General features: G+C 44.3%; 1 protein-coding gene across 1 annotated transcript in view; it reads left to right on the top strand.

The window, feature by feature from the left end:
• Positions 1-11,392, top strand: part of XKR6 (XK related 6) — a 703,926-nt gene extending 692,534 nt beyond the window's left edge. The window contains exon 3 of the mRNA XM_086925144.1: positions 6,223-11,392. Within this exon, the coding sequence (XP_086781270.1) occupies positions 6,223-7,187 (965 nt within the window). The 3' untranslated portion in view covers positions 7,188-11,392. The remainder of the gene's footprint in view (positions 1-6,222) is intronic.
• Positions 11,393-12,402: the final 1,010 nt, after the last annotated feature.

Here is a 12,402-nt window from a genome sequence, read left to right as displayed (position 1 = left end):
GCAGAGTTCTACTACAGTCCCAGAATCCAACAGCGCTGCAAGTAGCGTCTCTGCTGGGTTCCATGGCGTCCTGCATCTTCCTGATTCCTCACGCCAGGCTGAGGATGCTACCTTTGCAGCAGGCTCTGGAGGATCAATGGGATCAGTCGACAGGGCTCTAGGAAGACCGGATCTATCTTTCCCAGGTGGCGAAGACCTCCATCAAATGGTGGACTCACTCTCGCAACCTTCTGGCGGGAGTGCCTTTTCACCAACCTCTCCCGACACAGTCTATAATCACAGACGCGTCTCTCCAAGGTTGGGGAGCACACATGGGGTGTCTGCCGATTCAAGGAAGGTGGTCAGCAAAAGAACAGCCCTACCATATCAACATGCTGGAGCTTCGAGCAGTTCATCTGGCTCTGAAGTCCTTCCTTCCTGCACTCGAATCACACTCAGTTCTGATCCAAACGGACAGCACGACGACCATGTTCTACCTGAACAAGCAGGGGGGAACTCGGTTGCGTCCTCTCTCTCTGGAGGCAAAAGCCATATGGCACTGACTGCTCGTCCGGAACCTCACAGTAGTAGCGGTGCATCTCCAGGATAGCTAAATATCAAGGCCGACTCACTCAGCAGGCACTTAGAAGATCAGCCAGACTGGGTGCTGCACGACGAGGTGGTGGCAGACCTCTTCCATCGCTGGGGTCGTCCAGAAATAGATCTGTTCTCGGACGACGAAAACTCAAAATGCCACGCCTTCGCGTCCATATTCCACCGTCCAGGGACAAGGGGGAATGCCCTTTTGATGGACTGGTCAGGGACATTTGCTTACTCATTTCCTCCTCTGCCCCTGATTCCGAAAGGTGGTTTCCAAACTCATCAGATCCAGCATGACCATGATCCTGGTAGCCCCAGACTGGCCTCGGCAGTGGTGGTACCCGGACCTCTACAGCTGTTGGTGCTTCCACCCAGGAGACTGCCCTGCAGGCCGGACCTGCTGACCAAGATGGGGGGGAGGATTCTTCATCCCAACCTTCCCTCACTGCACTTAACAGCATGGCTCCTGAGGTCCTGCAATACGGACATTTAAATTTGCCACCTGATTGTATGCACATTTAAAGGAAGCGAAACGACCCTCCACAAGAATGTCTTATGCATTTAAGTGGAAGAGGTTTTTTCTTTGGTGCAGAGACCGTCACTTTGATCCCTCATCAGCACAGGAGGATGTTGATTCTGCCTTACCTACTGTACCTAGCAAGATCTGGTCTTAAATATGCTTCGATCAGGGTGCACCTCTCGGTCATTACGGCTTATAGGAAGTCTCCTACTCAGCCCTCCTTCTTCCAGATGGAGGTGGTCAACGACTTCTTACAGGGGTTGAAGAAAGTGTACCCCCTGTTAGAAACCCTTCTCCTCCATGGGAAATAAACCTAGTGTTGTCTAAGTTGATGGGACCCCCCTTTGAACCCATCCACAGAGCTTCCTTGCAACACCTATCTTGGAAGGCCGCTTTTCTAGTTGCAATTACATCAGTGCGCAGAGTAAGTGAAATACAAGCGCTGTGTACAAAAGAACCCTACACTGTTTTCCATCATAACAGAGTAGTCTTAAGGGCACATCCATCCTTTTTACCTAAGGTTGTCTCCGATTTTCATATAAATCAGTCTATTTCTGAACCATCTCAGGGAGGGCATGGACCATGACAACAACCAGGCCTTGGTGCTCCTCGACCTCTCCGCCGCCTTCGACATGGTTGACCATACCATCCTACTGTCCCGTGTCGGAGCGGCGGGGGTCGAGGGCCCAGCCCTGGTGTGGTTAGCGTCCTTCCTGAGGGACCGTACCCAGGCGGTTCGGCTAGGGGATTTCTCGGCCACTCAACTCCAACTCACTTGTGGTGTCCCTCAGGGCTCTTCCCTTTCTCCCCTCCTATTCAATCTCTATATCTATCCTTTGATTTTTGCCCTTCAACAGCTGGAGGTCACTGTGTTTAACTACGCAGATGACCTCCAGCTTATCTTCAACCTTTCCTCTTCTCCTCATTCTATCTCTAACTTTCAGTCTATTATGATTTTTATCAGGGACTGGATGAACCACAATCATCTGAAGTTGAATCCTGATAAAACAGAGTTGGTCCTTACAGGTGGTTCATCCAGTCCCTGGAACTCCCTCTTCTGGCCCCCCTCTTTGGGACCCCCTCCCACACCCTCTTCCTCAGTTAAAACCCTGGGTATTAAACTCAATAACCATCTCAACCTCCACTCACAAATCAGTTCTGTCGTATCTTCTTGCTTTCTTGTTCTCCGCACCATCCGCTCTGTCTCCCGTTTCTTTTCTCCTTCTGCCCTCAGGTTAATCATGTCTGCCCTGGTTGTTTCCCGGCTGGACTACGCCAATGCCCTCTACAACGGCATCCCGGCTTACAGTCTCCAGAAGCTCCAGCTGGTTCAAAACCAGGCGGCCAGATTGATCCACGGACTTTCTCGTTTCCATCATTCCACCCCCCTGCTGAAAGCACTGCACTGGCTGCCTGTAAAGGAGCGAACCTTATTTAAGACTGGCTGCATGGTCTTCCAGGCACGCCAAGGGACTGCTCCGGCCTTCATTTCTTCTTTACTCAAAGAATACACCCCTGTTCGCGAGTTGCGGTCATCTACCCAATCACTCCTACAAGTCCCCAGATACAGACGTAAGAAATGGGGTGGATCCAATTTTTCTGTTTTGGCACCCTCCTTTTGGAACTCCCTTCCTGACCATTTACGCTCGGCTACTCACTACCCTGCCTTCCGAAAAGAGCTCAAGACTCTTCTTTTTACCCAAGCTTTCCCAATGTAATTCCTTCCCCTCCCTGTCATCTCTAGTCTTGTTTGTGTCACTGCTAAAGTTTGCCTCCATAGCGCCAAGAAACCGCATGGTGAACGTTGCGCTCAACAAATACTTTTTAAATTAAAATTTAAATTCCTTCTTTTTTTCCAAACCCTACGACCCCGGCTGAGCGGTCACTGCACTCTTTAGATCTCAAAAGAGTCCTTAAATTTTATTTGGAAAAGACCAAAGAGAATAGGAAGGCGGACCAATTGTTTATCAACTATGGTCCACTGAGAACGGGCTTTCCAGCTGCCAAGAGATCCATCTCTAGATAGATCGTCTCCTGTATTAAATTGGCTTATCAGCTTGCAGGCAAGTCCTTACTTTTGTCACCTAAAGCACACTCTACTAGGGGGAAAGCGGCCACAGTAGCTTTCCTCCATGATGTCCCTATGTCAGAGATTTGCAAGGCTGCAACCTGGAGATCAGTTCATACCTTTACAAGGCATTACTGTATAGAATCTGATTCCAGGGCTGATACTCAAGTAGGACAAGCCTCTTTGAGGAATCTATTTGGGTAGCCTGCGGCCTGTACAAGCTTAGTTGTTTCTAGGCTTAGTATTGTTATTACTGTATTGTTACTCCTTTGCCCGCAGGGAGATGAGGTGAGGCTCGCTATTCTATTCTAATGCTTATGACTATTGATGAGGATCCCCTGGAAGAGAAGGATTAGTTACTTACCTGTAATGCTAGTTCTCTTCCAGGGGTATCCTCATCAAAGTCATAAGCAACCTCCCGCCTCCCCGGGCAAAGAATCTTTACTAACTTGGAGATATTGTTAACCTATTTGTTTCCATGGTTTTTCAGTCTCCGAAAAGAACAACTGACCCAACTGTCACCACTGAGGCATGATGGGATACTGGGGGTCATAAAGGCATGGTGTCAGTTTTTTGTACCATGCAGCTACAGGCTAGCTTTTCAGTCTTTTTAGACTATGTGTTTGCAATGCAGCCTGGGAGCTTTCTATGCTTTTAGGATATCATAAGAATTTCTACTGCTTTTTCAGCATTAAAACAGTTTCAAAACAATCTTTGGTGTTGTTTTTCATGTTTCTAATGCATATGTTTCATGTATGGTGGAAATTCTTTACAACATAATCCAGCTCTATTGTGTATTTGGCTGCTATTGCTTGTTTTTATATATATATATATATATGAGTATATATATGTGGGGCACATATAATATAGTGTTTCCGGGGTCCCGCACATGGGCGGGAATATTCTAATGCTTATGACTTTGATGAGGATACCCCTGGAAGAGAACTAGGATTACAGGTAAGTAACTAATCCTTCCCTTGCTCTGCTACTTCAGAGGTAGAGCTGGCTGTTAGCGAGAGGCAGAGAAGGGTCGACCCACTGATTGCTCCATATAAAGGCGACTATCACTAGTTGGGTATAGCAGTTCGGCCATATGGGTTCTGGTCAGGTTAAGTAGCACTTAGATACTTGTCCCAAGTGTGAAGCACACCACGCTGATTTTTTCCACATGACTTGGAATTGTGTAAAGATAGGGTGCTATTGGAGGACCATCTTCACACTCTTATCTAGTATGATACTACTCACTATAACCCCTGCACCTGAAATGGCTCTGTTGGGGAACGTGCAAGATCCCTAAGCAAATGCGCTGTTATTGGTAAAAAGAGAGATGGTGCTACATTGGGGAAGCAAAGCCATCCCTACCACAAAAGGTTGGCTCAGCAGTCTAGTGTACTGTAATACGAATAGCGAACTGTTCGCTATGACTCAAGCATCCAGGCCTCTGGACATCTGGAGCCTACACAAGAGGTATTTGCTTGAAATTGACTCTGCCCCTATTTCACAGCAGCCTGCAGGAATAGAACCTGCCTGGGTGAGTTAGAAGTCCACTGCTGACTCTGACACAAGTGCGCACCTCTTGAAGCCAGCAGGAGTGGGACAATGAGCCTTGGCATAAAGGGACCTTTACAAGTTGACTAATCGTTAAGTGGAAAAAATGTGTATGTTGCCATGGACTACATCGTGTTATGTACTAGACCATTTTCCAAAACAATGTACTTTGTACTGTTGCAATAAGTAATTAATATGCCGTTTTCTGTTGTATATCACTGTGAAAAATGGAAAATTAAGTTATAAAAAAAGTAGCACTTAGATGATCATACAACAATTTCTCAAAAAATTAAATGACATGTATACATTTTAAATAAGAATGTATATGTACTCCTTGTAATCTACATGCATGTAAGTAGTGCTACCAGGGGAGTTTAAAGTCTGAAGAGCCCACAGCATCATGGTTTGCAAGTTGCCCTTTTTTTTTTAGAATTCACAGATATTTCTGCGCACCTCTTAAGTTCTGTTCATTTTTCGTAATTGTACGATGCAGGTCAGCACCAGTGTTGTTCCTTTTTTTAGCATGGCCCTCCTTTCAGCAAAGATGTTGAATGTTATACATCTGGCCCGATGTGTACGAGAAGAGGAGAGCAGAGGAATTGGATTCAGTGAGTGACAGGCCACAGAGAACAGGAGTAAAGAAAAGAAATGATTTGTGGACTGAGTGAGTGTGGAAAGAGCAATGCACAGCAGGTGGTGCCAGAGAAGCTGAGGGAAACAGAAAGCAGTTGTGGATGATTTTGGATTCAGAGGCGTGCAAGAAAACTGATTAGAGTGAGAAGCGGGACAGGTCCTGCAAGCAGAAGAACTTGGTACATACATCCACCGAGGTGGAGATCTGCATGTTGACTTGATGAAAAGAAAACGGGGCAAGCCAATTGTACTTAAAAAAAGGCAGCACTTTTCTTTTATGTAAAAGATCCTCTCACCAACATTCTCCCCAGCCTCTTTTTAACATTTCCTTCTCATTTCTTGTGTTTGCATGTGTTTCTGTTATGGGAGAGTTCTTGCATATATGGGTTACTAACATCAGTATCATGGTTATTTCACCATCTGAACATAATAGGAAGGGAGAGTTGAAACATATAGTGACAAAATGGTGTTCTGGCCTATAGCAAATGAATGGCCTTTGTAAGCTTAAGGTGGCCAGCTAATATCCAATAAGCAGACTTGATAGCAATTAGTAAACAATGACAGCTGCTCTCTTTGGCCCATCGCGTTACCCAAACTGCTTACCTTAATAGCACCTCAGTTCACTTTCTATAAGCCTTTGGCGGAATGTAACTGGCAGCAATTAACACCCATAGTGTTACAGGTGAATAGTTAATGGCCCTCAACGACATTCTCTTGTGTCTATCAAACATCACTTGGTGCACTGAAGTGTCATTCTCCATTGTCCTTCCTCTTTGCTTCCTTTTGACCACCATAAAGTATTCCATGCATTCTCCAAACAGTATGGTCATGATGTAATCAATCTGTGCCTGTTGTTTGATTGTCTTCTGCACAGGTGTCTCCTCTGTGGCCTCCCTGATGTCCCTGGCTTGGGTGCTAGCTTCCTATCACAAGCTCCTGCGGGACTCCAGGGACGACAAGAAAAGCATGAGCTACCGAGGTGCTCTCATCCATCTCTTCTGGCGACTCTTCACCATCTCCTCGCGGGTGATCTCCTTCGCCCTCTTTGCTTCCATCTTCCAGCTCTACTTTGGGATCTTCGTAGTGGTCCACTGGTGCGCCATGGCCTTCTGGATCATCCACGGTGGGACGGACTTCTGCATGTCCAAGTGGGAGGAGATCCTCTTCAACATGGTGGTAGGGATTGTGTATATCTTCTGCTGGTTCAACGTCAAGGAAGGGCGGACCCGATACCGAATGTTTGCTTACTATGCCGTGATCTTGACCGAGAACACCGCCTTGACGTTCCTTTGGTATTTCTACAGAGATCCAGACACTACTGACTCTTATGCCGTGCCAGCACTGTGTTGTGTTTTTTTTAGCTTTGCTGCTGGGGTGGCCTTCATGTTTCTGTACTATGGAGTGCTGCATCCCATGGGGCCTCGAGCGAAAATCTTTGCCAGCTCCTGTTGTGCCGAGCTGCTGTGGGGTATCCCTCTGCCCCCTGACGTGGAGCCCATGGCACCTCACACCCCCGGGTACCGGGGGGCGCCAGTCACACCCACCAGAGGGCTCAGCGAGCAGCCGGATGATCTCACAGCTGACACGTGCCTGCCAGTTTTCCAAGTGAGACCAACGGCGCCGCCAACACCCTATGGGCGCCCCTACTACCCGGAAGGGCCCCTCATCAAGATTGACATGCCAAGGAAGAGGTACCCCGCCTGGGATGCCCACTTTGTAGACAGAAGATTGAGAAGGACTATCAACATTCTTCAGTACGTCACCCCCACGGCTGTCGGCATTAGGTATAGAGACGGACCGCTCTTGTATGAGTTACTACAGTATGAGTCTTCACTCTAAACCCCCCGCAGCTAACAGAAAGGGGGGCTTATTTTTGTTTACGCTAAACACAGCTCATGAAAAAAATGAAACAGAAAGAAGAAACACCGAAAGGAACACGAAAGCTTCCGATCGATCAGTTTTCTTTCTCGTTGCTATACGTATACAAAGATATTCTCTATGTTTTGTAAGTAAAAACAAAAAGAAAATGTACTTCTTTTGTTTTTATACACACTTAGAAACAGTATTCAACCTTCCATGCTATGATCCAGGGTGGAGAGACGTAGTCTCCGCTTGGCCTTTTTTACCTTACACACCAAGTGTAGAGCATTCACGGGATTGGTGCTGATTAAAAACAAAACGACCTATAACTGCCTTATGCCCTTGGGTGCTGAGTTTCATTAACTACTGTCACTTTGTCACAAACAAAACCTCTGGCTGGTTTTACTTCAGGCACAACTACAAACGCCTCCGATCCCAAGGCGAACTGAAATAAAAACAAGTGAAGGAAAGATTAAAGCATGCATTTAACCCTAAAAGGAGTCCCGGGATGGCGAAGCAGCAGTACTAACAAATGACAAACGCCACAAAAGCCCCTGAAGGAGCAAGGTGCTAGGTGCAAGGTCTGTGCTTCAGCGGGCACTAGTCACATGACCACAGCATAGACACCTATTAAACCAAAAGGTCAGTCATCGAGGAAGCAGGACACGAGCCTGAGCATGATACTGACTGCTAGTACTGCTGCTATGAAATCCCACTTTAGTGCTGTGTGGCTGTCAGCCCTGTGCACTTGGCATTGAATTCACAAAGCAATACGCCAGGGTCTCTTACTTCTGGGTGGGAGGGAAAACATGCAGTTCAACTGTGACCTTTGACATTATATACCAAAAAAATAGCCATTTTTGTTTTGGTTTTATGCTTGGAGTATACAGTATTCATTCAGTATTAATAAAACTCAGCAAAGTAGCAAAAAGACGCAAATTTAATGGCACAAAATGTGATTGTTGAGTGGCGAAAAAAGATTTGACCTATCGTTTTAAGGCTGAGTGTGGTGGGTATACAGCACACGTGCAGTGTGTAATAATTCTAGGACCCTGTTAATGTCATTCAATCTGAGCCTTAAGACATAACACGTTTTTTAATAAAAACACACAATTGGGCCGGATCACTCACTGCCTCCGTGCTCCACACAGTTCATGCAGTTGGTGCTGTGTTCTACGCTTTTGGGGTTGTGATGGCTTAAGAACCTCTCACTTCACTTGGTGCATCGTAGGACTGCCGTGAACATATTTTTGTAAGCTTGTCTAAGCACATACCAGGAACACCGCAGTAAACCCAATTCCAAGTGCTGCGCTGCTTGTTGATGGTGCACCACGGTGCAGATCAAAGTTCTACTTCCGCTTAGGTCAAGCTCTAAGTTCATGATGTGTGTGTAAAAGGTTCCGGGCTCTGTGTGTGCATGTGTAATAAGTGAAGGCCAGACCCGTGCCCTCTCCCCACGCCCTCTTTTTGTTTTGAAAATATCTCTGTAAAGAGTTGGTGCTTTGAACTCCTTGACTTGCCTTCTTCTGGAAAATGAAGTCACAAAATGAACCACATCACTTTCCGTTTAGGAGTATTTTATCATTTGAGAGTCAAAGACGGATATTATCGGCATTCTTTTGATCACATCACCCCTCTCCAAGGCAACAAAATTAACTATATAGCCAAAAGAAAATAATGTAACGGGTGAAGTGCCAATTGTTGCTTGTAGCTGACCATTTTCACTTGTTTGTCTTGTTATGCAAATTCATTTTGATTGTGGAGGCCAATTTTCAACTTCAAAAGCTACCAAAAAGATAGCACAATGGTTTCTTTAAGGAGTGAGGTGGTAGTTTTCTTTGTTTTGAAGCATGCTAATTGGCTAACACATTCTTTGGTAGGACTACAGTTTTCCGAGACCATGTGGGAGAAGTTTATCCAGTCCTGCTTTTTAAATGTTTTATTCTGATACTTATACAGGATTTGCTTTTGAAAACTACAAATATCAGAAAGCAAAGAGTAGAAAAATATAGGAACGCTAATGACTGAAAGGAGCTTCCCCTGAAATCCACTCTTAATACTTCTTTTTGTTATTGTTTTGAGATTTGATGACATGAGCTCTGTCTCTTCCAAAAACGGGCAAAAACCTTCTGATGCTTTAAGATCCGACAGTAAACTCTTATTAACAGTTCCTAGAACTAAAACCGTATCCTTTTGCAATCAACATATTTCTATGGCAGCCCCCATAATGTACAACCCTCCAGCCTGGGCTCTCCGTTCTGAATCTTTACTACTTTGTTTTAGAAAATTGTTTAAAAATGTCCTATTCGCCTGCTAGATTTTCTCGCCGCTTATGTCTATATTGGTTATTCCAGCAACAAGAGACCACTCTTTGTGTGCTTTACAAGTAACTCGTAGCATAATATAAAATATATTCATAGTCTATGTCCAATGGGGATTAGTCTTCCCCAGCCTAACCCTTCACACATACATACAAACGCCTGTGCCCTCACATTGAAAGCACAGACGAGTGTATATTTACAAAATAAAACTAAATTGTCTGTTCTAAAGATCATAGGTGTTGGACACAAGTTAAAACTTCATCATCATACAAAAATAAGAAATTTTAGGTAACTTGTAGATTGCAATCAACCACTCTGATGGGCAGTAACATATTCCTGAATATCTTGAGTTTTGCAGTTAGAGTCGATGATTTCCGAATGTGTTCAACTCTAATTTGTGGGAAGATTCCACATGTTTGTCATAAGCATTCTTCCATTTTTACCCACATTGTACTACAAGCAGCTTGTTTTCTGTGCTTCATTTTCTTTCTTTGAGGGTTTACTGGTGATTTGAACTGACTTCTCTCCAGTATTTCAGAGTATTCGTCCACTCAGGCGCTCATGTGTTCAAAAGTTAGCCGTTGAGGAACCTACTGCCTGCTTATCCTAGAGTTGTACAATGTCCTGGTGAAGGCCTTCACTTTTGTGAGTTCTTTGTTTAGTTATTAGCTTTACACTATTGAATTGAACATTTGTGCAATGAAGAGAATCTCCTTAAATACATATGTAGGACCTGCCTTTCAGCACTTTAACTAATTAGATATTAACGTTTTCATATCCTGCTGCATTTATTTATAACTTCTGAAAATGAATGTAATACTGCATACATTCAGTGGCAATGGGCACGCGTGAGTGCACGTTTGTGACACTTTCTCAATGGTTAATCAAGAAAAGAAAGGACTAATTCACTGTTCTTTTAATCCATGGTACACTTGACCTACTATTGGGAGTTAGATGCGGTCAATATTACACCTTTATATGTTTTACTGTTGTCATATCCCAAGTCCAGTTCCAGTCTGTCTTGACTTCGTATGAACCTGACAGTTTGATCCCTTGCACAGAGAAATTAATCAGGAAATTCTTCTGATGGAGAATCTTCAAAACCACAATCTAAACTTCCCTAAAAGGAAAGGAGTTTTGCTTTGAGGGAGAAGGGTTCACGAGCAAGGAGCTTTGTATTGAGGTAGAATGGTTCCGGGGCACCTCTTCCTTAACTGTACAACTTACTAGAAAAGCACATACATCTTCCTTTTTTGCAAATTTTGTAACAAGATCAGTGTCTATGAACCTATGATAGTCAGTCCCTTCCCTGTTGGGCGCATCTTGTCACTGAAACTACTAGGTAAGCATTTGCATGTGCAGAAACAAGAGGCTATTCTGAAATGTGTGGGCCTTTATTCACAGCGGGTTAGAAAGAATTGAATGCATTGTCATACTTGCGGAATTTCGCCCTCCATCAAGCATGAAAAAGTTCCACAGCGTGGTACAACTCTTTCTCTCCTGCCCAGACCTCTTATTTCAGCAAGTGATTGCAGCTCAGGTATACTGACATCTCTTTAGGAAAAAGCTTGGCTGGGCCCAAAGATCATATGCACATAAAAGCAATCTCATGATATTGGTGTGCTACTAATTCAGTGGACAGACAAGTCAACCCCAAAATGTCTTTTTCAGAAATTTTCCAACTGCTAGAAGACTTTCCTGCATCAGTCAGCAAGAGGTGCTCACTGTAGGAAATATGCCTAAAGAGTTGGACACTTAGATAACCGAGGGTCATTTCGTTAGACATGTGGTGCTTATTGAGTTTGTGCACATGAATCTGTCCCATTATTACTCACAGTTTCAGATGGTGAAACTAGCCTTGCCTAACACCCTGGGGCGATAGTAGTGAAGTACTTTTCAGTCAACATCGCTAGCTACCTTTGCTCACAACCAGCAGCGATTTGCACCCTGGTTAACTTTCTGAAAATGTAAGAGGGGCGAAAGAGTGAAACATTTCTTAAACTAAGAGGATTCCTTAAATTTAAAATCTTGTCCAATTTTCCATCTGTAGTCTTACAAACTTCAGATATCAGTATTTACTATGGGGTTCCTCCACGAAAGCAAAAATCAAACTCCATCGGATCTTTATATTCTTATTTCCTAGTCCTAATGGCCAGTTGATTGCCTAGCCATGGATAGCAAGTTCTATTTTCTTATTACTGTCCCTGTTTGTCATATTACTTTCCTATAGGAACTCTAACAAGACCGCCATAAGGCTTCATCTATTAATTCCATAAACCTTTCCTCCTGATCTCCAGGAGGTTCCATAGTCTTTTTGTAGTATTCCCATATAAGAAATGATGATAAATACTATACTAGAGTACAGAATTATGTGCTTTCATACCCCTGAGGTTGGATTTGCTAGAAATTATTCAGCCCTACCAAACGTCCTCCTCTACAGACTTTATTGTCCTTTTTAGAATCTGGCTCACGTGTCTTGTATCAGAATATGCTACCTTGGTGCACTGCTGTTTGCTGGGGTTCTAACTAACTCAAGACAGCATGAGTCTTGACCTGAAAGAGCCATATACCTTGCCTTTGTTTTCTGTCTCGCTCAACAACAGTGTGAGTCAGTTGTACAACAGTCTTTCTTTGAGGATAGTGTGTAAGTCTTAGTAAGATTTTCAGCTCAGGATTTCCACACCCGAAAGGTGCCCCAAAGGTCAGTTACACTTTCGAAGTACAATTGTCCAGCATGTTCTGGTGCTTGTTGGGTTGTGAACTGTGAGTGCAGCAATAACGCCCACCTAGCCAGTCTCCTGTCATATTAGAATATTTGCGAGGAACTTTTCTTTGGTGCTGTCATTTGACCGTCTATATTGGGCAGAGGATGG

This window comes from Lissotriton vulgaris, chromosome 6, assembly GCF_964263255.1.
Source record: "Lissotriton vulgaris chromosome 6, aLisVul1.2, whole genome shotgun sequence".
In the NCBI taxonomy this organism is placed as follows: domain Eukaryota; kingdom Metazoa; phylum Chordata; class Amphibia; order Caudata; family Salamandridae; genus Lissotriton; species Lissotriton vulgaris.
The sequence above is the reverse complement of the archived record's forward strand: the minus strand, read 5'-3'. Positions and strand labels throughout refer to the sequence as shown.